Raw genomic sequence first — 27,246 nt, 5'->3', positions numbered from 1 at the left:
TTCTGAACCAAGACATAAATATTTATCCACTAAACCCTCCTAAGCTCTTCAACCTTTTGTTGTACGGTGATCCAGAATTATCTTTCAAAATAAATAACAAAATAATTAATCTTGTCATTGAATTTATTCTCGACTCTGAAAGCCTTATTTTAGTTTAATAATCTTCCTACACCGCTCTATAATATTTTTTAATATTTGTGTTTATCCTTTTAGTGATCGTTTTCCCTTTAAGTTTTTTATTTTATTCAATAGCTTAGTACCCTTGGCGATATCACTTAGTGCCTTGCAGGGGGATGAGCTATTTATTTTTTCTGTGTTTGTTTTTGTAAGTAGTATATGTTCGTAAGTGTAATGTAGCTTCTCAAATCATATAAAAAAAAAAAGAAAAAAAAAGAGCAAAAGTGTTGTTGAAATGTGGGATTAATGCTTGAAAATAGGCTCGAGAAACTCAAAAACAAAAAAGAAGTGGGATCGTGATCGGCTAAGGTTATTACAGTATTCAAAGCTAGTAGTTCCAAAGAGAGGAATATATCAAATGTGTCGCAAGGTATTGGAAAAAACTGAATTGCTTGAAAAAATGGCTAACCATGAAGTACTAGAGATATAATAATTTAGATTTGAAATATAGAAAATAAAATATTATGTTATCGACAACTTTAGGAGGCTAGAGGCTTAAAAGAAAATAGACAAAACTAAAAAGTAAATTGCAACTTGGATTGGAGTATTGTGGAGATATTGAATTACTATTGTAGAAGTCTTCCTAGTAATAATGATTCTCAAGATGTCGAATTTGTCGAGTGTCATAAACTAATGTATCATAATATATATTGTAAGACTAACATCTAATAAATATTTTTTTAAAGAATTACGAATTTAATAAAATCAACTTCTTCCCGAATAGCCTTTGGGATATCATTCAAAAGGCGAACTTGCCTTGTCAACAAACAGTTTCAAAGGGTAGATTGCCAGCAATTGCTAAGGGAGGTAGTGTATAGCTAGCCCTCCCCCGCAATCATAACACATCTGTACGCTAGGCTTGATTTTTTTCATTAAGAGAGATTTCACCATAAGTTTTGAGAGTTTTCAACTGACTTTTTGTTGAGTTAGAGGGTTTTTTCACCAACTTTTGAGAGTTTTAACCATAATTTTTTATTGAGAGTTTTCAACTGGCTTTTTCAAGCTAGAAAGTTTTCAACCAAGCTATTTTCTAGGTGAAAACATTGTTTTTAGTTTAGTTTAAACATGACTTTTCAGGTCCATCGTAGCTATGAGATGAGTTCTACATGAGCTCTACTCTCGTGTACATAGTATTTCAGACAGGAAAAACTTTATTTTCACGACACATTGAACACAATATTCATGTATTCACTGAAGAGAGAATACCTGAAAAGGGTATAAGACCCGGGGGGGGGGGTACTTAGGCAAAAATAGGTGCTGGTATGTGCGGACGGTAAGGGTCTGGTTTTTTACCTTTCAAAGTCTCTCTAAGGGTTACAAAAATCAGGAAATTTCAAAGTAGTCTCTCTAAGGGTGGGAAAAATCACGAGTTTTAGAAAAATTTTGATTTTGAGAGAAAAAATTACAAAAAAGTCTCACTAAGGGTAGGAAATTTTTGAAAATCAGAGAAAATTTTTCACTAAAATTTGGTCTCTCTAAGGGTCGGTTTTCGGAGGTCTCGTCCGCACATACCCCTCATTCACCAACCCTAGTACCCCCCCCCGGGGTAAAAGATTGTACAGTTGACGGTCTCTAGTTTGACGTTGTATTTTTCAATATACTCCATTATCCGATAACATTAAAACCTCAACGAAAATCTTTCATAAATTACACTCTAGTTCTTCTATTCGATACTTTCTCTCATTCGATTAAAATCGAATTAGAGAGCGTCCAATGTAATAGACTTATCGGTAATATTATATCTTGATAGGCGACATCAGCGCATTTTTTTTTTCTTTATTGAAACAAAAACACGTGTACACTACGAACATATATTACAAAACATTACTTTAAAGGGAACGACGCATGGTATATTTATTAAATGCTGATCTAGCATTGGCACAAACATCCACACGGAGGAGTATTTAGGAGTGCTGGATCATAACAAAAACCAAAAGTGACTTTATTCCAAAAAATATATTCAAAAAAGTGAATATAATTTACTATAATGTTCAACAACAACACAAAAAGACTTACATAAAACTGAAAGAAAAAAAGAATGTCTTTTTCTTTTGAATGAAATCGAGTGTTTCTATTTTTAAATGAAGACATTCTATTGTGAATTTATTCGAAAACTTCTTTGCAATCTTTTTGTTTACATTTTGTCTTCATTCACTTTCGTTTATTGTTGAAAACATAACAAAGTTTTAGCTATACTCTTAAACCGCGTATAACTGTCGGTTAAGCCGTTAAGCCAATCAGCTTTCGGGCTGAAATCAGCATGTATTTCAGAGTATACCATGGAAGTACCACCAAATCCGACCCCTACTATAAGTATAGCGCTATTGCCTTTAAACATTAAATATAGTCCCTCCCCCCGCTAGGAACTAACGTTATATCGCCAGAGGTACTAGACTATGTAAAAAAATAAATAAATAAGTAAATAAAGAGAAAAAAAAGAAAAAATCTTGGAAAAGGAAGCTACAATTGTTAGGTAAAAGCCTAAAATAAAGCACCGCTAAACCTTCCAGTTTCGTTAAGAAATTCAACAACAGAACAAAGAATAGATTTATTTAGATTTGAACTCAAACTTTCATCCCCATATAATAAAAGCCGACAGAAAAAAGGAGGGTTAAGTGGCGGATGAAAAATAATGCCTAGGGTCTGAAGTTTGTCGAACAAAGATTGTCTTGCATGGGAATATGTAGAGCAGTGCAGAAGAAAGTGCTGAGTGTTTTCAACAGAGTTAGTTCGGTAACCACAGAAAGGGTCTAAAGTGTCGCGGAAGCCATGTCTAAATTTATGCTCGTTGAGATGGCTGAAACCGACCCGAAGTCGATTAAGAAAGATCACTCCTTGAATGTCAGGAACATCAAAAACATGAGATTGCTTGGGTCTCAAAAATTCATAGATTGCTTTTTTGAAAGTTTTAATTGAAGGTAGATCTCGTATATTACCTCCCAGAACATTCCACTGAGATATGCAGTACGGAAAAAAAGTGTTACGGAAACGCTCAGTTCGTATATTAAGAGGATAAATAGGATTTCTTGTTCTAAGGCCACCTGGTGCTGTAAGTCTTACTGGCAGGTAAATACGAAGGGGCTAAATTGTTAATAATTCCATAGAAGAATGTCATTCTTCTAGCAAAGCGCCTGTCAGCAAGACTTTCAAGACCAAGTTCTGAATATAGTTTTTCTTGAGACGTTCCACGAAAACAGCCTGTTATAGCAAGGCAGGCATTATATTGAATAGACTCAGGCTTCTGCACAAAGGTAGCATTTCCTGGGCGGTCATATACGATATCACCATAATCAAGATGAGGCCTAATGAAAGATTTATAAATGGTTAGTAGAGATCTCCTAGGCACATGCTTGCGGAGTCGGTTAATAAGACCAATTCCTTTATTGGCCTTTTTTATCTTCTAGTCTAGTTGGCGATCAAAAGAAAGTTTTGAATCTAAGATTAGACCAAGATGTTTCTGGTACTCACTGGTCGCGATATTAGAATTATTAAAGGAGATTACTGGAGCATTAGGAGGAGTGAGTCTACAGCTAAAATAGACTTCCACAGCTTGTTTAGAAGGGTCAGGGTTGAAAGACATCTTCCATTGACGAGCCCACTCACTTATCCTGGCAAGATCTCTGTTTAGTACCCCAAGGCTCAAGAGCTGGTCCATCACAAGGGAAAATAAGGAGGTGTCGTCAGCAAAGGTTTTGGGTTTTGACTCAAGGTTTAATGGGAGATCATTAATGTAAATTAAGAAGAATAAAGGACCAAGAATCGAGCCCTGAGGTACCCCAGCATTGATCCTCTTCCACTCAGACGTTTTCCCATTCAACACAACTCTCTGATGCCTATCATCAAGAAAGTTACGTATTAAGGAAAGCAGAGGTCCGATTACCCCATGAGTTTAAAAATCAAGCCATCATGCCACACCCGATCGAATGCCTTTGAAATATCTAAAAACACCCCCCTGGTATCTAGAGAAGGATCTTTGTCAAACCCTGTATAAATATCATGCGTTATGGATAACAACTGAGAAATGCAGGAATCCCCCTCCCGAAAACCAGACTGACAAGGAGAAAATAAGTTGTTATTTTCAAAATACCTGTAAAGTGTATCATAAATACACTTTTCATATATTTTACCAAACACAGGAAGAAGAGACACTGGTCTGTAGTTTTTGGCTATGCTCCTGTCTCCCTTTTTATAGACAGGAACCACGTTACCTTTCTTCCACTGTGATGGGAAGATGCCAGAGTTGATATAAAGATTGAATATGCTAAGCAAAGGTTTTACTAGAGACTTACCACAGATTCTGACCATACGAGTAGAAATATTATCCCACCCATTATCCCGCTTTGTTAACATTCAAAGAATTAATAATAGACTCGATTTTTTCATCTTCAAATACAAGATTATCCAGTCTAGAGTTAGTAAGAAATTGTTCAGGTGGCAAAACACTGCCAGTATCGATAAGTGAGCATTGGTTTGAGAAAAAAGAGTTAAAAATATCGGCCTTCTCAGAAACATCACTTACAAGGACGTTTCTTTCATTTCGAATAGGTGGAATTTTCGGGGTTTTACGTACGTTCAGAAACTGCTTCAGAGTAGACCAGTATTTCTTACTTCCTATGTTTGGATCATTTAAAGAGTTGCCAGGACGAGAAAAATAACCATCCTTGGCAGTCTTGATGGCCAATAAGCACCTGTCAACCACTTCATCAAGTGTCTGACCATCTAAAGGATTTCCCCATTTTCTCCAACGACGATATATCTTAGCCTTATCCAAAAGCATCTGCTTAATCTCAGGAGTCATCCATAACGCATCTTTGTCTCTGATGGTGATAGTTTTATTTGGAACAAAATTAGAAATAATATTAAGTATATATTCAGAAAGAAGGGCAACACGATCTTCTACGTTGAGTCCCAGAAAGGAGGTTTCCCGATCAATGGCATTCAGGGCAAGCACGATTCCCCTCTCATCAGCACGAGAAAAGTCCCAAATCTTGCGTTTATAAGCTGGAGGGAATATAGTTCGAAAGTTTAGTTTTACGAAGGGTATCTGGTGGTGGCAACGTGGATTAAGTGAAGGTAAAACCCCGGAATCTAAAATAAGAGTCCGCGAAGATGAAAAAATAAGATCAATGCAAGAAGGAGAACACCCAGGACGAAGATGAGTCGGCTCATCAATTAGTTGATGTAACCCATACTGTGAAGCTAACTCGCTAATGTCCTCTCCTTGAGAATTTGTAATGTCACCAGTCCACCAAACTGAGTTTCTTGCGTTAAAGTCACCGAGGAAAATAGCTAAAGTAGGAGAAACATCATAAATATTTCTGATAGTTTCCTCCAATTTTTATTTAAATGCAGAAAATTCTTCTGCATTTTGACTAGGAGTTCGGTAGAGAAGACAAAGAAGAAGTTTTTTCGAACCAGAATTAACTTCACAAACAAGGCATTCGTCAAGAGAAGACAACTCAGGCCTTCTCTCAACAGAAAGACCCCTTCTATAATAAAGACAAACACCACCTATTTTTTAGTTAGATGGGTGATCACATCTGAGCAACTCATAATTTTCTATCTTCAACCTCGAATCATCGCTCTCGATAGAGGAATCAAGAAACGACTCACCAACACAGAAGATGTCAAACTTATGAGCACTCAGAAAGGCAGTAATTTGAGCAATCTTTGAAAATTTATCAACCCAAACGCTGTTTAGATTCCAATGAGAAATTGATAAGGTGTTATCTTCCTCTCTCGGCCCCGGGTTGGACTCGATATTGCCATTTCAATAGGGTACTCATTTAATTGCTGGTTTATTTTATGTAATATATTCTTACCCATTACCAATACGAGCCTTTAAGTGAAATGTGCAAGTATAAAAGCATGTAAACTTCTCCTGTTTTCATTTCCAAAGGGATTTGCTTGGGTTCCCGCACAGAAAACCCGGCAAACTTTATTGTTCTGATTTCGGTTTTACGTACAACTCATATCAATTTACAAAGAAAATCCAATATGCTTGGTATCTTTTCTTTGGGTTGGTGTTTGGTACGGATTTCTATTCTAGAATTAACCATGATTACTGAATCCCCCAGTGGTGTGCGTGAATACGTGAGTGCGTGAATTGGAAAACTCTGCGTGAACAGAGATTGCTTTAAAATTGCGTGAATTTCGTAAAAAAAATACGTGAATGCGGGAAAATGAAAAATAGATTGCGCGATTGCGTGGAAGGTCCCAGGTGGAGAGGGAGTCTCCTAAATGTTAATATTGTAACCTTTCGCCAGCTGGTACAGAACGTCATAACAACGTCCAAATAACGTTAGATGGAACAACGTTGTGTGGCAGCTGCGGTTGAAATCTTCTCTTGTCTAGCCTCTTTTATCTTTAGATACCTTTTATTTTAGAATCGCGTTTTTTTTGTCATTTACGGAAAATACCTTAGTCTTAACGGTATGATTGGAAATTTTCACAAATTGAATAAAGTCAAGAAACTAAATACTAAAAATATTTTTATAAAAAGTGAACCTTTGGTGGCTGATGAAAACCTTTAGAGGCAGTGGCGGCCTGGCAGGGGGTGCAGGGTGTGCAGTGCACCACCCAGAAAGACCTGAGAGGGGCGCCAATAAAGCTTTTCAAGGGGGCGCCAAAATTTTTTTTCATGTTTGGTTGGGCGATTTGGCGCCCTTTGACACGTTTTTAGCGCCTTCTATAAGTACAATGTAAAATTTTTTCGCCTGCGGCGCTTTGATTTATTTTACGAATTTTTTAACTACTATCAACATTGAATTGCGAAAAGTCTAAGCAAGAGAAGTGTTGTGTATCCACCAGGGGTTAAAGAGGATGCTCACCCCCAAAATGAAAGATTGATCGAAACTGCTCGCTGTGGTTTTTGTGGTCTTTTGCAGACTAACTTTCTCCTTTTCAGAATATCTTTTAAGCTGTTTGACCTTTCTTACACCAAATTATTTTGCCTGCGGCGCCACAATTACAAATAACCCTTATTCCTGCCAACTTTTGCATTTTTGGAGGCCTCTTTCAACCATTGATCTTTAATGGACAGTACACGTTTTTTTTTTATAAGAACGTCAAAAATTTTCGAAGCCTTCGGATGTTCTTAGTTTTTTGGATTTGAAGCCTAAAAATGTTCTTAAAATGTTCTTATTTTCAGCATTTTTTGAGCATTTTGATGTAATTTCTTAAGAAAATGCATGTTTTTAAGTCTCCAAAGCCTTAGAATGTTCTTAGAATGTTCTTAAATTTTTGGGCCTCGAAGCCTTATGTTCTTATATAGTTTGTTCTTATAAAAAAACGTGTAAAGTAAGACCAGGAAATAACAAGGAAATAGATATCAAGTTATCATTACCACCACACCTCCGTATAAATAAAAGTTTGTTAGCTCAGATATTACGGGCTTACTTTCAACCAGTCACTGCTCTTACAGTTTAATATTTTCACTTAATGGTGGAGGGCGCAAATAAGGACAAAATACCAGGGGCGCCAATTTCATAGTTTGCACCACCAAGAAAATTAAGCCAGACCGCTACTGTTTAGAGGTGACTTTTAGAATTTTTAAATGTATTGGGAAATGATTTTGATTCGATTTTTAGGCTTTGCGAATAAAATGAAGATTTGGATAATCAAATCTAAACTCCCTCATTTGAAGATACTTAGATCATTTCGATGTTGTCTTACAGTGGATTTGCTTTGCTTCATTTCAATTTAGGTAACTAAATAAGCATTTTTTACTTTATTTTTATTCCTTTTCCCCTAAATATATGATAAACTGTAAATTTTGCAAGCTGTTAATTTGAAAAAATGACTTCTGTTTTCACTATTCTGGTTTGACAGTTCGGCAGTTCTTCAGCCCTAAGTCCATTAAGAAACAAACTTTCAAAGTACATTTAATAGTCATTTAAGGTATGCATTGAAAATACATGCAGCCAATGGTTATACTTGATGATTGCTTCTAAGAGAATAAAGACTCCTAAACACCCAATTTCTTTTGAAATTGGATAAAAATGCTCAGAGATTGACTACAATGAGAACACGTTAAGAATATTTTTAGGCTGCTTAAAACTCCAAAAGTTGAGAACATCTGAAGGCTTCAAAAATATTGGATATTCTTATAAAAAAGGTGTTTTGGGGGTGTTTTGGATTGTGACATGACAACGCATTTCATTAATATTGATTATTCAACATTTGTATAATTGAATCTAAACCTAAAAATTTTTATGAAAAGTCATTGAATCAATTTTGTTTTCGTTTAAAGGGACATAACATTAGTTGCGAAATTTGTAAACAAACTGTATGCAGCGGATACAAAATCAAAACAAATGTCACATGTCAAAATTAAAAATCAAACCAAATATGGCTAATTTTGATTGCACAATGTTTACATTTTACTACTTTTATGTCCCTTTAAAAGAGGCTTGTTGAGGGTTGATACAATAAAACTATGATAAAAAATTCTAGTTCCTTTAGATAGGAAAAATACTTTGAAATGAGATTGTATGTGAAGGAATTGTGTTTCCTTCTTATTTTGGCAATTCCTAGCTTTGAAGCTGTCAATAAATGTCAGGTAAGTTGAACGAACCCCTCTCTCAGTGACCCAGTGAGTTTATAGTTTGTTAACTTTCGATGTCTAGATCTCGAGATATTTTGGTTTAAATACTGAAAATTATCGATATTTTTTGCTGAGTCAGCAGTTTTTCAGCATATTTCAGGAATAAAGTAAGCGAATTGCAAAACCGTTTCATCCCGCTCAAAACGATTGGAGGCGAGGGTTGGAGAAAGAGAGGAAGAATTCCTATTCCAAAAGATCTCAGAACTGAAATAGCAAAGAAAAAGCGTCTACATAGAAAATGGATGAAATCATCGCCGCGAGAGAAAGACGAGAATCGCGTGAAATACACCCGTGTACGCAACCGAGTGACGAAAATGATGACACAAGCCCATAGAAATTACGAACGGAAAATCTGCAACAATTCAAAAACAAAACCAAAAGTTTTCTGGTCACATGTCAGGAGCAAAATGAAATCTTCCAGTACGGTATCATCATTACTTGAGGCACCAAATGACAAAAATTCTTTGAAACATGAAGACCATGAAAAGGCGAATATACTTCAACGTCAATTCTGCAGTGTTTTCACAAGAGAGCCTCCTGGGGAGCTACCGGACTTCGAGAAAAGAACTGAGTCCGTAATCGATGAAATCCATATAACAAAAGAAATGATCCAGATGGAAATAAAACATCTAAATCAAAATAAATCATTTGGTCCTGATGGAATACATCCTAAGATGCTACTGTCGTTATCTGACTACGTCTCTGAACCTCTTGCAGTAATAATGAACACATCATTAAAGGAAGGGTCTCTACCAAAGGATTGGAAAGAAGCTCACGTAATACCCATATATTAGAACAAAGGTGCTCAAAATCTTGCAGTAAATTATCGACCTGTAAGCTTGACATCAATAATATGCAAACTGATGGAGTCAATGGTGAGAAAGCATATTATGGAGCATCTTCTTGATCAACATCTTTTATCGAACAAGCAATATGGTTTTATCAAAAATCGATCCACCGTTACGCAACTGTTGTATTACTTGGATACGTGCTGTGAAAGTACATCGGAGGGAAAAGTGATTGATAGTATCTATTTTGATTTCGCAAAGGCCTTTGACACTGTACCTCATCGTCGTTTATGCAAGAAACTATTAGCATACGGCATAGATGGTCCGATAATGTCTTGGGTAAAATCATTTTTAAATGGACGAACCCAATCAGTGAAAGTAAATAAATCATTTTCGACAACGGATCACGTGGTTAGTGGTATCCCACAGGGTAGTGTCCTTGGACCGTTATTGTTCGTTCTTTACATCAACGATCTTCCTGAAAGAGTGATATCATCATTTATACTCCTTTTTGCTGATGACACCAAAATCTTCCAAGATGTCAACACTATCGAAGACTCTTTATTTCCATCCAACAGGATATGGACGCGCTAGTCAAGTGGTCGAAAGAATGGTTATTAAATTTCCATCCCGACAAATGTCACGTACTAACTATTGGCAAATTCTCTGACATCAAACATGCCTATCCATATTGTTTGAATGGAAATCAGCTTGAACATGTTTTTGAAGAGAAAGATCTTGGGATTGTGATCGACTCAGAACTTACATTCGAGGAGCATATTGCAAAGCAGGTAAAGAAGGCAAATTCAATACTAGGAGTGATTAACAGGAGCTTTGAACATCTGAATCCATCCATCTTCCTAGTACTATATACTTCGTTTGTCCGTCCGCACTTGGAGTATGCACAGTCGGTATGGTCACCTAAACTTCGAAAATATGTTAATTTGATCGAGGGTTACAAAGACGCGCCACAAGACTCGTGCCTATCTGCAAAGATATGTCCTATGAAGAACGCTTGCGCATACTTGACCTCCCCACGCTTGAATTCAGGAGACTCTTTTGTGATATGGTCCAAGTATACAAACATCTCCACTACTACGATAAAAATACTCTTCCAAGTAAATTATCGACTCGAACACGTCCGAACAGGAGACACAATGATGAGTTGATACCAAATTTTGGTAAAGATGGATTCCGAGGCGCACAAACCAACTCGTTCTTTTACAGGAGTATACCAAACTGGAATAGATTACCAAGATACGTTGTAGAGGCAAAGACTGTCAAAATCTTTAAAGAAAGACTCAACGAAGCTTGGAAAAAACATCCGAAAAGATTCGAGACAAGACAATTGTAATCAAGATCCGGTTCTCAGAGGCCCTCGTGTGCCTTAAACTTGTATACATTATTATCATTGTTATTATTATATTTACCAACCTTAAAAATGAATAATCTCGATATTTAGACATCGAAACTTAACAAACCAAACTATTTCTGGATACTTCTAATTCAGGGCTATCCAACTGTGAAAATAATTTTTTCTGAAAATGCTGCTAGAAAAATGCTGACGTCATTTGAGAACACACAAAACGTCGATTTTTCGCCTTAAAAATGCAATTTCTCGGCACCAGGTGATCGAAACTTAACAAATAACCCCATTCTCTTTACCTACTTTTCACGCTGAATCCGTTGGTAGCCTCAGATATTTGATTTTCAGACTTCGAAAAAACCGCTAGTAAAAGGGGGACCCTGGATAAGTTCTATCAATTAAATAAAAACCGATTCACTCGAAAACTGCAGGAGATTCGAAGGGCAAACTTTTTTTCTCAATTCTACACCCTATCCTATTAGGAGCCTATTATAAAAAATTTGCCCTGATCTAAGAGGTACCCTATACGAAAACCATTTTTTTGAAATAGCCTCATTTCATTACGCCTGAAGCTTTTGGGGAATTCGTCAATAGTGAATACCAATGCATATACAGTCTGCTAGACATTAATACGGTTAATATTTGCGCTTCATCTTTGATTTTTTCTACAGTGATTGAATTGATACATGCGTGATAAAATTTCTACACATATTGTCGTCAGATGTTGATATTTTCTTTGAAAACTCGACCGATCCGCTTACAAAGGCATGGTCTTTAAAGTAAATGTGTCACATGCGTGGAGAATCAGAATTTGCTCGGATAATATATCTTATAGTACTCTAAATTATGACTATTATTATTATTATTTATCTATTTTAGAAAAGACAGCCAGAGAATTTCCATGGTACGAAACCAATTATTTACATCAAGGGTACGTAAATAAAACCTCTACAAAAGCGTAGGTAGTATAAAAGGAACACGAATAATCTGTTAGTGCGTGCCTGTATCCTAAGTTTCCCATTGTACTCTTCTAGGTGTAAAGTTAATGTCTTTTAAATTCTCAAAAGAAAAATCTGCAAATTTTTATATTCGCGAAAATTTCTTTAAAATCAAATATATGAAAATGCATGCATATTCTTAGCTATTATTTCTTTCCTTAATCATGCTTGAGGCGTTCGCTTGAATTCTCCAGATCTACAATTATCAATAACTTGGAATTTTCAACAGTCGTAGAATATGCTGTGAAAGAATTATCTGTTAAATTTTAGTTCAGTCACCTATAAGATTGGTATTTGGACCAAAATTACCCAAAAGGATAAGAGTGCAAAAAAGGTTGGTCAAGTGGTTATTAGGTACTTAAAAGACCACCCAAAATTTCACTTTTGAAACTTAGATTTTAGAAGTCTTTTCGACTTGGAATTTCCACAACTGAAAGTTATTGACTCTGAGATAGTGCACAAAATTTCAATTGCGGTTTCCTGCACGGTTCATATTTTACGGACCATGTAGTCTAATTGTTTATCAGCTGTAATTTTTGAACAGATTGTAAGGGATAGTTTGAGGATTCTGGTGTACAAAGAAAATTCTATAGAAGTTTGTTTTTGGTTGTTTTTTCCAAGTTCAAAGACGTTCGTTCGTGCACTGAGGCCGTTCGTGCACCGGTGACTTGACTCTATAGTGAATTATATATTTGAAATACTATTTATGTAGCCTCAAAACGACCGAATGTGTTAAGTAAAGAAAGACTATTCTATCCGATTCAAATCAGCCTTGTCATGCCAATATGTCATCATTTTCTCAATAGTTTGAAAAAGTTCGTATCGTAAGATTTGCCTTTTTTTTCGACTTCACGAAAGTTTATTCTTAATAAAAAAATATTTTCATTTTGATTCTTTTTCATCATAGCAATGAAAGCATTTTCTGGTGGACTCATCAAATACATTCCTGTCCAGTCTCCAGAATGGGAACTAACGCTGAGCATCAAATTCAATAGTTTCATAATGAACCAATGGAAAGGCATTCTCCACTTTACTAACGGAAGTGCACTCCTAAATCACGGAAGCCGAGTCCCGATCTTGATCATGAAAGGTAGCATGCTTCAGATTTCAAGCTCAGTCAACAATAATGGGGACCATTCTTACTTTAAATACAACCTTGTCCTAAATACTGTTTATAACATCAAAGTTGCTCAATACTATATCTCGAATGGTCATTACAGATATTTTATAGAGATTGATGGAATAGAAGTTGAATCTACTGTCAACACAAAGCCAACGCAATTTTACAATGTTGCAGTTTATTTGTTGCAAAGGTCAAAAGCAGATTGCGACGTCACCAATTTAAAATTCGTCAATTTTTTGTAATTTTTCTTATTCGGATCTAACAGCATGTAGGTGTAAAGAAAACAGGGAATTTTTTTTTATAAGAACACTTTATAAGAATGTTTATGATGAAAATAGCCAAAATATTAAGAATTTTGCCATCATGAAAATTTTCAATTTTTTTTAAGAATATATTTCTGCTTTTATAATTTTCTGCTCTAATCGCACGATGGGTTATTTTTTCTTATTTGGCACGCCCTCAAAGAGAGCAATTAATCGTTAATTGCATCCTGTAGAGAGCAATTAATCGTTAATCACACTCTCCAATGCGGCGCCAATGTTTACAAAATTGATTTTAATGTTTTTTCTTACTTTTTTTTTGCATCGAACGTTTTAATTGCATTCGAAATTTATTTTGTGAGAAAGAAAATTAATAAACAACAATAAAAGAAAGACATTAAGAGAAGAGAAAAATATAAAACTCTCAGTGTAATTTCTGTAATTTACTTTCCTAACTGGGAAAAAGTAGTGAAAGCCATTGTGCGATTAGCTCGTAATCACATAATAACTCGTACAATTCGAAAATTGCACTCGTGATTTTTTTGTTTCGAATTTTCCTCGTCCTTTCGGACTCGGAAAATTAATAACAAAAAAATTACTCGTGCAATTATATTCGAATTGCACTCGTTATCATGTGATTACATATACAAATTGTTATTATTATTGTTTTTATTTTTAATTGTATTTCAGCCACTTTCATATATCTCAATGGCTATTCGTTCTATTTATAATAAGTAAACTAAATAAATAAATAATATAATATATATAAAAAAATAATTTTCAATTTGAAAAAAATATACCTACGACTAAAATGTTTATTTGCTCGATTGGGATCAAATTGATGATTGAAGCTTAGATAAAACTGTACAACTGCCCTAACTGGGCAAGGTTGAATACAGAGCTTTATATCTCTTCAGTGAGGCCTATTCACTTCTGAAAGATATAACTCTGCAGGCAAAGGCTCGAAAACTCAGAGAAATTCTAAAATGGTAGAGACTAAGTATGGTAGACAGCCGTGATCAGAATTTAATTGAGAGATATGAAATGGATTAAAAATCAATAAAATAGAAATTTATTTTAAACAATATTTGTCAGAACAAAAGAAGAGCAAAAGTGTTGTTGAAATGTGGGATTAATGCTTGAAAATAGGCTCGAGAAACTCAAAAACAAAAAAGAAGTGGGATCGTGATCGGCTAAGGTTACAGTATTCAAAGCTAGTAGTTCCAAAGAGAGGAATATATCAAATGTGTCGAAAGGTATTGGAAAAAACTGAATTGCTTGAAAAAATGGCTAAACATGAAGTACTAGAGATATAATAATTTAGATTTGAAATATAGAAAATAAAATATTATGTTATTGACAACTTTAGAGACTAGATACTTGAAAGAAAATAGACAAAACTAAAAAGTAAATTGCAACTTGGATTGGAGTATTGTGGAGATATTGAATTACTATTGTAGAAGTCTTCCAAGTAATAATGATTGTGAAAATGTCGAATTTGTCGAGTGTCATAAACTAATCTTGCGTAATATATATTGCAAGACTAACATCTAATAAATATTTTTTAAAGAATTACGTATTTAATATAATCAACTTCTTCCCGAATACCCTTTGGGATGTCATTCAAAAAGCGAACTTGCCTTGTCAATAAACAATTTTTCAGATACATTACATACATAATAAGAATGAATCTCTTCAACATTACGAGTTGGTCTACCAGCAGCTCTCAGATGGAAGCCATTTAGGTATGATGGGAAATCCTCCAGATGAATCTTCTTGTGGGGAAGTTTTAAGAGTTCGAATTCAACCCGTTGTTGCATTGATAACCAGCCAAGGTTCATTACGTCCTCAGTTGTTGAATACTTTAACGTTACAAAGGATGCAATTCGACATAGAAGCTTATCAAGTTTTTTGAATTGATATTGCGCAAGGTTCTAGAATAACGAGTAACAATAGTTGATCCTGGGTAACAATAGTGCTTCTGCAAGTTGCTTACGTAAGCGATACGATGCAGTGCGACGAAGGTATCGAAGAACATATAGCTTTGCATATACCGATTGAAAAAGCTTGTTGACATGGGTCTCCAAGTTCAAGTTTTCGTCGAACTGAACACCAATCAGCTTATACACGGTAATTCTTTCGATCAATTGGTATGTGTGACGGATATGAAAATTCGGACGGGTTGGCTTGGCGAGATCGTGCAGCTTTCCCCTTCTAAAAGTCTACAAGAGCATAATCTTTCTCTTTTTGTTATTGAACACAAGATTGTTTTCGGTGGAACAATCTTTGAGTTGATCTAGGCGTTGTATCATTTTGATGAGTGCGTCTGGTATATTTTTAGTCTTCAATGTTTGTAATTTGTAGTATCGTCAGCATATTGGTTGGTACTACCACCTTTGACGTTGTCTTGTAGGTCCACGGTGTAAAGATTAAACAATGTCGGTCCGAGGATGGAGCCTTGCGGTACACCAAACTGAAATGTGCCTTGTTCAGACTGCTTGTCGTCGCCCTGAACAAATTGCTTGCGATCGCCGAGGTATGATAACATGAGCAACGCGGCCTTGTCGGAGTAGCCGATTTTTCGTAGTTTGGTTATAAGTGTCTTATAATCAACCGTGTCGAAGGCTTTCGAATAATCGAGAAATCCTGCAAGTGTGATTTCCCCTTTGCTCATTGCACCAACGATATCATCTCGAATTTTCATAAACAACGTTTCGGTCGAGTGACGTTTGCCAAAGCTAGATTGAGTTTGCTTAAATATCTAATGTTGGTCGATGTATTCTACGATTTGTTTTGCCATTAAACGTTCAAAACGTTTGGAGAGAATGGGTAGCACGGTAACAGGTCTGAATTGATCTGGAGTGGTGGATTGTTCTGTTTTCAGAATAGGTGTTACTTTGCCGATTTGCCACTGTTGATGAAAGGTGTTTTCGGCGATACCTGTGTTGATTATATGCGTGAGTTGAGATGCGAGATGATCAGCAATAGTTTTGACGAGTCAAACTGGAAGATTGTCGTATCCAGAAGAGCAGTCAGTTCGAAGATTTTTGATTTCTTTGACTACTTGTTCACATGTGACGGGTTGAAATTCGAATTCATGCTCGACATCTGTAGCAAGATCTTGAAGAAGGAGCTGGATTTCCTCGATAGAGGTTGGCTGTGATCCAAGGATTCTAGGAGCTGTGGAAATGTAGTGATTGTTTAATTCGGAGGGTTGAATATTGGTAGAAAGGAACGGTGGCGGTATCAGCAACATACGAAGGTAAATCAAAGTTTCTCATGTCACGGATTATCTTATGCCGAGGTTTAAATCTCGCAACACGGGTGTTCATACAGGCGTATACAGCATCGTGGTCGCTCATTTCCGGTGTTGGAAGGACGTTACAGAACTTCACTTTGCACGAGGAGTTCGTTGAGATGTGATCCATGAGGGATACTCCTTTGTGAGATGGAGAGTTGATATGTTGGGTTAGGTTGAATGAATGAAGGGTTTAAAAGTAAGAGTCTTTGAATTGAGAGTTTGATACACGGTCGACATTCAAATCACCAGTTATCACAACATTATCAGTCCAATCTAGAGTAGCATTTCCAATAATGCGCTCAAAGCTTTCAAGCCCTCTGTTTTTTCTTGGAGCGTGAAGTACGCCTGGTAGGCGACGCATGAGAGCAAGTTTTGAGTGTTTGTTTTTTTTTCTCTCGATTTCAACCCATAGGTGTTCGAGAGCTGGGTTGATGTTGACTATGTCCTTGCGTAGTTTGTGCTTAATGTTGTCTTTGATATATAATCTAAATCCACCACCACGCTTATTGTCTCGGTTATGGAAGTGCATTTCGTACCCATCGATCTTTACATAATCGAGTAGGAAAGGGTTGTCTTTTAACCAATTTTGGTAGAGAAAGCAGTGGTCGGGTCATGACTATCAACAAAAAGCATAAACTCGTCAAATGTAGAGACCATCGACTGAGTATTAAGGTGAGCGATATTGAGCAAGTGTTTATTTTGTTTTAGTTTTTCAAGTTGAAGGTCTTGGTGTTGTTTTTGAGCTATTTCTTGGTCGAGTTGGGAGAGGTCTCGGACGTTGAAGAAGAGTAGCACAGAGGGTAGACTCCTAACCACCCAATTTCTTTGGAAAATGGGTAAAATGCTCAGAAATTGACTTCAATAAGAACACGTTAAAAACATTTTTAGGCTGCTTGAAACTCAAAAAGTTAAGAACATCTGAAGGCTTCAAAAATATTGGATATTCCTATAAAAAAGGTGTTTTGGGGATGTTTTGAATTGTGACATGACAACGCATTTCATTAATATTGATTAATCAACATTTGTATAATTGAATCTAAACCTAAAGATATTCATGAATAACCATTGCATCAGTTTTATTTTTGTTTAAAAAGAGGCTTAAGAATTGATACAATAAGAAATTCTAGTTCCTTCAGATAGGAAAAAAATTTGAAATGAGATTGCATGTGAAGGAATTATGTTTCCTTCTAATTTTGGCAATTCCTAGCTTTGAAGCTGCCAATAAATGTCAGGTAAGTTGAACGAACCCCTCTCTCAGTGATTCGGCCGCTTGAAATTCTTTCATGTCCCTTATAGCCAACTGAGAGTTCATAATAAAACAAAATTTCAAAATTTACTGATAACGGAGCTGTTTTTTTAATTAGGACTCGAAAATATTTGTTTTCATAATCATTTAATAATCTAGTGAAAGAAATACCTAGAATCTAGCAAAATATTGAAAAATAAACTACAGTACCAGGCAATTCAAGTGTATTGTAGATTTTATTTCAATCAATTTTTTTGTTAATCTCATAACAGATCATACAGCATATACCACGCTCTGCACTTAAAGGACATTGCGCATGTGACGATCTGACCTATTTTGTTCAGACAAAGCAATCAACACCGCGTTATTGTTGTTTTTTTGCTTTAAAACGAAGGCGAAAGCTATTCTGTCTATTGTTTCTATTCCATTGAAGTAATATTACCATAATTGATAGTTAAGTAATTACTGTCAGGCTCGTAGGAATCATTTTCATTTTGAGGGGGCAAAGTGAGAAATATAAACCGAGGGCCAGCCATCCATGGTTTGGCCAGAGGGAGAAAATTCCGCAATTTAAGGTGTCTATATTGCTGAAAAACGCATCTTATTAAAGGATTATGTTCAAAATGAAGCCATTAATACAAGATTTTTCAAAGCTACCAACTTTTTTTTTTTCGAAATGCCCCTGTGCCCCCCTCCCGGTTGCTATGGACCTGCTGCTATACATTTAGGAATCATGTAAACGATTTCTTTTGAAAGAAGCTCATTTCAATTACACCTGAAGCTTCTGGGGAATTCGATAGTAAACATCAATGAATACAGTCTGCTAGACATTAATACGGTTAATATTTGCTCTTCATCTTTGATTCTTTCTACAGTGATTAAATTGATACATGCGTGATAAAATTTCTACACATATGATCGTCAGATGTTATTATTTTCTTTGAAAACTTTTTCGACTTTAAAGTAAATACGTCCCATGCGCAGAGAATCAGAATTTGCTTGGATATTATATTTTTTAGTACTCTAAATTATGATTACGATTATGATTATTATTTATCTATTTTAGAAAAGACAGCCGGAGAATTTCCATGGTATGAAACCAATTATTTACATCAAGGGTAAGTAAATAAAACCTCTACAAAAGCGTGGGTAGTATTTTGAGTCACGGAACACGAATAATCCGTTTGTGTGTGCCAGCATTATAAGTTTCCCAATGTGCTCTTTTAGGTGTAAAGTCTTTTAAAATTCTCAAAAGAAAAATTTGCAAATGTTTAGACTCGCGAAAATTTCTTTAAAATCAAATATATGAAAATGCATGCATATTCTTAACTATCATTTCTTTCTTTAATCATGCTTGAGGCTTTCGCTTGAATTATCCAGATCTACAATAACCAATGACTTGGAATTTTTACCAGTAGTAGAAGATGCTATGGAAACATTATCTACTAGATTTTAGTTCAGCCACCTATAAGGTTGGTATTTTATGGGCCAAAATTACCCAGAAAGATAAGAGTGCGAACAAAATTGGTTAAGTGGTTATTGCCACCGCAGGAAGCCTAAAGCTTCCGAGGATGGCATTCATAGCTTCACTCGTGAGGGAAAGTTGGGAAAACATCTCATAATTTTGCGCGCGCGTTTCAGTATTTTAGTTCCGCTTAGCGGAACATTATCAATTAACGGTTATTTGATTTCCCGGAATGAAGAGCGATAAGCCGTGTTTTACAGGATAGCTCTTTTTTAGCTTGCGCGGCGGACGTTTGTTTCTTCCTATCGTGTCGGAGCTTTCAAACAATGTCAATTGAATTATCTGGTATTTCTTCTATTGACTATGTTTCAAACGATCAGCCGATGGCTCTGGCTTTAGGTATAAGGTAATGTCAGCGATAAAAAAGGAAAGTTGGTGGACCTGATGTGATGGTGGCAGACATCTTGAATTTCTCCCTGTTTCTTTAAATCTGTTTTATTCCAGTTATTAGCACAGTCCAGTAGTCCAATCGCACTACTTTTCTATAAACCCAACAATCCAGTGTGAGTTTGCTGAAAGGAAAACTAAACAATTTGAATCCTTTTTAGACATTGAGATTGATTTATATTTTCCAGCGAAACAGAACACAGACTGACAGAACAACAGTCTGACAGTTATTTATATAGTTTTTTCCATCATCGTTCTAACACTATTGATACAGAACAGCACACAGCTGACAATTAAAAGAATTTTTGAAACTGAACTAAATTATAAAACAAGGCGCCCTATAAAAGGGAAATTCCATAAAGGAAAGTTTGCATTTTGCAAAAATCTATATATACAGTAGTTGACACTCTCTAATTCAAATTTCAAGGGATTCTCATCGAATACCACAGCATATTGAATATTGAGAAAGTCTCCCAAATCCCTAAAGTAAATATTGAATTATAGAGTAACACGGGAAGAAGAAGGCGAAGCGAAGGTTGATTATTGCGATTGGTTTTTGAACGTCGAATCAGTACAATAACCGAAGATCTTGCTGAAAATTATATAAGTTTTTTGGAAGAAATCTTTGATATTTGCAATATTTGAGGAGTCAAATTTTGAGTTTCTAATTTGAACGCAACAAAATCGAACATTTGAATTTCAAAATATCTGGCATTTTTTTTGTTACTAGAAATCAAATAAGAGAGTGGTTTTTCAAACCTTTAAAGTGACTTCAAATTTTTATCCAAAACGGGCTTATCAAATAGTAGAACGTCAAATTAGACAGTGTCAACTGTAATTACATTTTTTGCTTTTTGCTCCTAAAATAATTTGAAGATTTTTCACAGTATGGCAGAGGAAGACTTTGCGATTAATCTAGACACTGCATTGAATGTTGCACATTTCCGAAATTCAAGCAGGACAACTGGCAGTCGTACCTATTCTTGCGCTGTTGATTGCTTTCTTAAAATATGTTACCGCTTGCTTCTTCCAGAAATGAAAGCTAAAGTATCATATGAAAAATCAAGTGATTTTTTTAAGCTGCTTCAATTAAGTGGATCAATGGAAATTTCACTTGAAGATTACGATATGAAAAGTAATGCTTTTCGACTGCTGGATGAAATTAGGGAACCGGTATGGTCTAAGATTATTGAAAATTGTGGTACCTTTGTGAGAAGAAATAGCGACGCAGAGTTTCAAGAGATTTTTGGAAGTAATATTTTCAAAGAATTATCAGAAGAAGAGAGACATGTTTTTGAAACAAGTTTTGTAATTCAGGGTACTTGTAATAGTTGTGGTAGTGAGAAGGAACAAAGAGAAACGGGTAGCATTGTCAGTCTTCTTTCGCATTTTTTATATCCAGAGATTTTAGTTGATGCAAGTTTGTGGCCAAACTGTGTATCAAATTCTCTTAATCCAAGCTCAGAAATTAATTGTGATTCTTGCTCTGTCAACATACCAGCACAGATTCAAGTTGTCAATTTGCCTATTTTTCTTCTTATAGAACTCTGTACAACAGTATGTATAAACAATTGTAGATTTTTTGAGGAGATTATTGCCACCGCAGGAAGCCTAAAGCTTCCGAGGATGGCATTCATAGCTTCACGCATAAGGAAGTTGGGCAAACATCTCATAATTTTGCGCGCGTTTTTGAGTATTTTAGTTCCGGTTAAATGGTGTACCGGTAACATTCTTAGCTTGACTGTATTTCTATTGTTTTATCATCATTAAAAACACTTTTCCGGATTTGTTTTGATCTGATTACCCATTTTCAAAGCTCTATATGTCTTTTTTTATTACCTCAGGGAGTCGAATTAAGGGAAATTCCTTTTTTGTTGGGAAATTCCCTATTTAAACCACAAGTAGTTATTAACCGCTCTGAGCAACGCAAATTAGAAATTTGTATCCTTTCAAAAACTTGTCGTGTGACTATTGCATTAAAAAGGCAGTTTAGTACAGTAGCGTTTAGTATGATATAAACAAGCCATTATATTCTATTATTTTGGTAATAAAAGAGATGACAAAAAAAAACAGATAAATAACTTTATCTTATCTCTATAAGAAGATATCTATGAGATGGACACAACTTGCTAATATTTGTAGACTGAATTTTGCTTCAGATGAGATGCCATTCTAACAAAAGTAACGGCTATCAGTAACATTTCTTTCCAAATTCAACAACTTATTTGATCGTTCTTCTGCGGTGGCACTTTAATGAAAATTATGGCTAGTTTGGTATTTAATAGACCATCCAAAATTTTCTCTTGGAACTCAGGTTTTAGAAGTCCTTCCTTTCGCCTTGGAATTTCCACAACTGAAAGCTATTGACTCTGAGATAGGAGTTAGTGCACAAAATTCTTGCACTGTTCATATTTTACAGACCATGTACGTATCTTACACAGTATAGTGAACTATAAGTTCGAAATACTATTTATGTAGCCCCAAAACGACCAAATATGTTACTCTTTATAGGTGCAAATTAAACAGGGGGGTTCGAATAAACAGGAGGGTTGGAAAGATTTTTTTCAAATTAAATAAACGGGGGGCCTAATTACCGGGGGGCTGGGAAATAGACCTTCAAAAACCCTAAAAAAGGTCAATATGGACTAAATGACCAAAACGACCAAATACGTTACTCTTTATAGGTGCCAATTAAACAGGGGGGTTCGAATAAACAGGAGGGTTGGTAAGATTTTTTTCAAATCAAATAAACGGGGGGCCTAATTACCGGGGGGGGCTAGGAAATAGACCTTCAAAAACCCTAAAAAAGGGTCAATAGGGACTAAATTTAGGCTTTTTATAGTGTAAAACAAGGAACTTTCCTTTTGGTAGCTGGGAATTTTTTCAAAAATTAATAAACGAGGGGGTCCTAATAAGGTCCAGGGGGTTGGAAAAAAAATCGAGAAATAAACAAGCGGGGGGCCGACTTTTCTAACCGATTCAAATCAGCCTTATCATGCAAATCTTTTCTCATTTTTTCAAAAGTTCATGTCGTAATATTTGCCATTTTTTTCGACTTCATGAAAGTTTATTCTTAATAACAAAATATTTTCATTTTGATTTTTTTTATCATAGAAAAGAAAGCATTTTCTGGTGGACTTATCAAATACATTCCTGTCCAGTCTCCAGAATGGGAACTAACGCTGAGCATCAAATTCAATAGTTTCATAACAAACCTATGGAAAGGTATTCTCCGCTTTACTGACGGAAGTGCACACTTAAATCATGGAAACCGAGTCCCGCTCTTGGTCATGAAAGGTAGTATGCTTCAGATTTCAAGCTCAGTCAACAATAATTGGGACCATTATTACTTGAAATACAACCTTGTCCTAAATACTGTTTATAACATCAAAGTTGCTCAATATTATATCTCCAATGGTCGTTACAGATATTTTATAGAGATTGATGGAATAGAAGTTAAATCTACTGTCAACACAAACCCAATGCAATTTTACAATGTTGCAGTTTATATATTGCAAAGTTCAGGGGCAGATTGCGACGTCACCAATTTAAAATTCGTCAATTTTTTGTAAATTTTCTTATTCAAATCTAACAGCCTGTAGGTGTAAAGAAAACAGGGGATGTATGTTACACGTTTTTTTATAAGAACACTTTATAAAAATGTTTATGATGAAAATGGCCAAAAAATTAAGAATTTTGCCATCGTGAAAATTTTCAATTTTGTTTAAGAATATATTTCTGCTTTTATAATTTTCTGTTCTTTACTTTGTACTTTACAATTACATAGCTGTTTAATACATTACATGTTTTTTTTATAAGCATATAAAAATCCGAAAACAGGCTCAGAAATGCTTAGGTTGAAAGTTTAATAAGGGGGGGTTGTAGGGGTTCGAAATACTGTTTTCCCGTCAAAATTTTTGCTGAATCCCAGAATCCCGAAAATTTTAAAAATAATAACACCGTCACACCGGCTTATACAGGAAAAATGTACCTAAATCCCGTCACCGTCTGATTTTAAAATATCGTTTTCTCGTCTCTTTTTTCGTCAAATCCCGTAATACCGTACTAAAAAAGGGCTAATCCCGTCAGACCGTAAAAGTACAACCCCCCCCCCTAATAAGGCTGAAAAAATGCTTGAGGGATGCTTATATACTAATACTTAATACTGCTTATATGCTGCTATACTACTATAATACTGCTTATATAGTAGTACAAAGTAGCTTATACTTTTTTCATAGGCTCGAGGTAATGCTTAGCATATGCTTAATTTTTACTAGATATGCTTACAAGACAAGTGCAATGAAAAAAAAACATGTATTATTAAAATTGTTATTATTATTCTTTTTATTGACACCGGAGGAAGCCTAAAGCTTCTGAGGATGGCATTCATTGCTTCACGCATAAGGAAGTTGGGCAAACATCTCATAATTTTGCGTTTGTGTTTGTGCGCGCGTTTTTCAGTATTTTAGTTCCGCTTAACGGTAGCATTCTTATCTTACGGTCTCTGTATTGTTTTATCATCATCAAAAAGACTTTTCCGGAGTTATTTTGATCTGATTACTCATTTTGAAATTTCAGTTTGTCTTTTTCTTATCCTTGGAGAGTTAAATGAATCTAAGGAAATTCCCTTTTCTGGGAAATTCCCTTTTTATACCACAAGTAGTTATCAAACGCTCTTCATAGGTTAAAAATATTACTCTACTCAAAGTATTCGAACAGTTATGTTGCTAAACGTTTGCATTAGTAAAATAACATAATGAAGAGCAGTATCTTCAGATTTATAGAGTATGTGGTCCCCAAAACGGCGATCAAATTTGAAATTTCTCTCAAATCTAGAGGAAAAGAGATTTTACAAAAAATTTTTGCTGCATGAAAACCTTTAACATCTCTACTTTATTTCCTGGAAGTTATTCTTCAAAATTTTCAATTTTAACAATATTTTTCAATCGCTTAAAGATAGGTAGCTTCTTTCTAATGGCCCCCAAAACGGAGGTTTGAAATTTTAGCGATTTCTCGAGATATCTTTAAGATATGAATACAAAACTTTGACCATAGTTTTGAAATACGATTTAGAGGGTTTTGGGCATAAATTTATTTGATAAAATTTTTACAGTATACCCCTGGTTGTCAAAATGCAGGTTTGGGGTCCCAAAAGCGGAGGTGTAAAGTCTGTCTCGAAATAATTTGCAGCTGGAGAAAAAAATGGCTGTAAGTTTTGATAGAATTCGAATCAAGTTGCGATTAAGTGCTTGTTAAAAAGATATTCGTGAGTGGAATATTATCAAGTAAAAAAATTGAGAAAAAAAAGGAAAATGAAATTGAAAAATGAAGAAGAAAAAAATCAACTTCTAGTAGAAATGTGGTATAATTACCATTTTCACAGGAGTGATTCTTCAATCTTAGATCATCATCACTGTTACAAAAATTTTCTAAAATATTCATTCAATCAAAAGATATCAAACAAAGTTTATTGCTGGTTGACTCTATAAAAAGGTAAAAACTGGTAAAAAACGACAAAAAAACAGACTTTTGTTGCATAATTGCCCCCGCAGGAGCGCAGCGACGAGGAGGCACTCATAGACTGGACTGGAATCTCGAATCAACGATGTAAAAATAATAGATAACCAACTACCTCTAGAAGGCACTTCTCCCAAGAGAACAACCATTGTTTTCCTATTGAAATGAGCACTCTATTAAAAAGCTCTGTGTGCAGTGCGTGTTATGCTTTTAGCTAGATTTTGACACACTTTTTGACATCCACTGAATTGATAGAAAATTTGAATTGTTATTTACTGCAAATTTTGGATTTTTTTTTCAAACGATAAAGGTACCAATCTTTAGACAAATTGACTACGGATCGGCCTGATACCACTTAATATTCATCTGGATAAATAAACGCTCATAAAATGCCGTTATCTAAAAATATATATGTATGATTTGAAATGCGATATCTCACGTATGAAAAGTGCATGAAGGTTGCATGATACAAAATAAACAGATGAATGTTTATAGAACAATAATATCTAATTAAAAACTTCCTTCTGTGAGGCTGCCTATAGGAAAATACACTTTTTCTAACCCAAAGTTTGGAAAAATATACATGACGTGATCGATTCTGTCCAATAGAAGGTTGCAAATGAAGCAAGTTAATTTAATTGCACTTTTTACGATGCAAAATGTCATTAATATTTTTACAACCGTAACACGGATGTTTTTTGAGAATGGCTGCGTTTAGACCAGCCTGGCATTTGTAATTGCTTGCAGTATTCTTTTGAATTATATTGTTCCGCGCAATTGTTCGGTTTGTCAAATGCCTAATGATGCCAGCGTGTTGGCATTTCGTTGGCATTTGAAATGCCATTTTGAGCAAAGGAATCCCCTTTTCTGGCATTTCAAATCAAACAAAGGAACCAAAACAAAGAGAAAAAATGACAATTTTGATTTTTTAAAGTATTTGCACGTTTTTTATTCAGTTCTTTCTATAGATTGTAAAATTTGCAAGATTTGCCATTGCCTAGCCCTACGGCAAAAAGTTTCAGTCTTAATGACTGCAGTTTTTGAGAAATTCCATGCTTTTCATTGTTTGATCTGTCAAAGTTGAACTTGAGGGAATTACCTTTTCAGTAATGACTCTAAAAAGACGATTCCTTAAATGCCATGACAGAAAATACAATGGAAAAGCTATTAAAATCGAATCCCTCATGAGCAAATGCCAAATTACAAATGCCAGTTGGTCTAAACGCAGCCAATCAAGGCAAGTTGGTTATCTATTATTTTTACATCGTTGCTCGAATCTTTGCGTTTTTGTTTGTTTATAATTTGCTTTCCGGCCAATTAAGTGTTCCGCAAAAATATTGCGGTAAATTATACAGCGGTAAATGTTATACACTTCTTTTTCCGGAATCTTTTAAGAAATTTGCTCAAGTTTTCAAATGTACATTTGTTGATATTTTTGTTCAAACTGTAATTTATCTTTGTCTGTTATTTTATCAATAACTACCTTTATTGTTTATAGAGCTTCTTGAGCTTTAAAGACCATTATATGGTCGTGACTCAGGAATGTCATTCTTAACTTGGTAAAACATAGCCTGGAGATCCATGTTATGATTTCTTATTCTATATACTCATGGCGAAATATATAGCATGGTATGGGCTGAGAGTTTGAATTTCCCAGATCCTAATAACGGTTGAAAACATAGCCAATCAAATTTTATTATTCTTTTACTGGTCACACTTTCTTAAAGAAAGCGCAAGCTCCGAATTTGGTTTTTATTTTAGTAAGTGAGGACAGCGCTAAATTCGAATTTCCCACTGTAATTTTTTTGAGGCCAAAATCGGACTCACAGCTCTGACCTGTCAAGTATTCATCAGATTTTAAAAAAATACGCAGACGGGTTCCAGTCTAGGTAAAACAAGATACCGGCAAAGTACAAACAAGTAGAATATATGCATATGAATCAAAAATTGAAT

General features: G+C 35.2%; 3 protein-coding genes across 3 annotated transcripts; 2 read left to right on the top strand and 1 right to left on the bottom strand.

The window, feature by feature from the left end:
• Positions 1-8,589: 8,589 nt before the first annotated feature.
• Positions 8,590-13,470, top strand: LOC136808900 (uncharacterized). The gene is made up of 3 exons (XM_067065466.1): positions 8,590-8,737; positions 11,816-11,867; positions 12,842-13,470. The coding sequence occupies exons 1-3, from the start codon at positions 8,660-8,662 to the stop codon at positions 13,297-13,299; spliced, it is 588 nt and encodes a 195-aa protein (XP_066921567.1). The 5' UTR covers positions 8,590-8,659; the 3' UTR covers positions 13,300-13,470.
• A 2,608-nt stretch (positions 13,471-16,078) lies between these two features.
• Positions 16,079-16,745, bottom strand: LOC136808769 (uncharacterized). The gene is made up of 3 exons (XM_067065306.1): positions 16,652-16,745; positions 16,390-16,497; positions 16,079-16,257 (listed from the first exon to the last, which is right to left on the bottom strand). Exons 1-3 carry the CDS (start codon positions 16,743-16,745, stop codon positions 16,079-16,081), a joined length of 381 nt encoding a protein of 126 aa, XP_066921407.1.
• A 982-nt stretch (positions 16,746-17,727) lies between these two features.
• Positions 17,728-23,558, top strand: LOC136808898 (uncharacterized). Its single transcript, XM_067065465.1, has 3 exons — positions 17,728-17,850; positions 18,931-18,982; positions 22,891-23,558. Exons 1-3 carry the CDS (start codon positions 17,773-17,775, stop codon positions 23,346-23,348), a joined length of 588 nt encoding a protein of 195 aa, XP_066921566.1. The 5' UTR covers positions 17,728-17,772; the 3' UTR covers positions 23,349-23,558.
• Positions 23,559-27,246: the final 3,688 nt, after the last annotated feature.

The sequence above is a fragment of the Clytia hemisphaerica genome, unplaced genomic scaffold, assembly GCF_902728285.1.
Source record: "Clytia hemisphaerica strain Z4C2 unplaced genomic scaffold, Clytia hemisphaerica genome assembly, whole genome shotgun sequence".
Classification (NCBI taxonomy): domain Eukaryota; kingdom Metazoa; phylum Cnidaria; class Hydrozoa; order Leptothecata; family Clytiidae; genus Clytia; species Clytia hemisphaerica.
The sequence above is the reverse complement of the archived record's forward strand: the minus strand, read 5'-3'. Positions and strand labels throughout refer to the sequence as shown.

Bases quoted from the DNA above. Each gene is read 5' to 3' on its own strand.
- LOC136808900 (XM_067065466.1), top strand. From the start codon at position 8,660: ATGAGATTGTATGTGAAGGAATTGTGTTTCCTTCTTATTTTGGCAATT. The intron at 8,738-11,815 runs GTAAGTTGAACG...TATCTATTTTAG, and splicing joins AAGCTGTCAATAAATGTCAG to AAAAGACAGCCAGAGAATTT. The intron at 11,868-12,841 runs GTACGTAAATAA...TTTTCATCATAG, and splicing joins ACCAATTATTTACATCAAGG to CAATGAAAGCATTTTCTGGT.
- LOC136808769 (XM_067065306.1), bottom strand. From the start codon at position 16,745: ATGGATCACATCTCAACGAACTCCTCGTGCAAAGTGAAGTTCTGTAAC. The intron at 16,498-16,651 runs GTATGAACACCC...ACATTTCCACAG, and splicing joins CCACGATGCTGTATACGCCT to CTCCTAGAATCCTTGGATCA. The intron at 16,258-16,389 runs GTGAACAAGTAG...TAATCAACACAG, and splicing joins CGAATTTCAACCCGTCACAT to GTATCGCCGAAAACACCTTT.
- LOC136808898 (XM_067065465.1), top strand. From the start codon at position 17,773: ATGAGATTGCATGTGAAGGAATTATGTTTCCTTCTAATTTTGGCAATT. The intron at 17,851-18,930 runs GTAAGTTGAACG...TATCTATTTTAG, and splicing joins AAGCTGCCAATAAATGTCAG to AAAAGACAGCCGGAGAATTT. The intron at 18,983-22,890 runs GTAAGTAAATAA...TTTTTATCATAG, and splicing joins ACCAATTATTTACATCAAGG to AAAAGAAAGCATTTTCTGGT.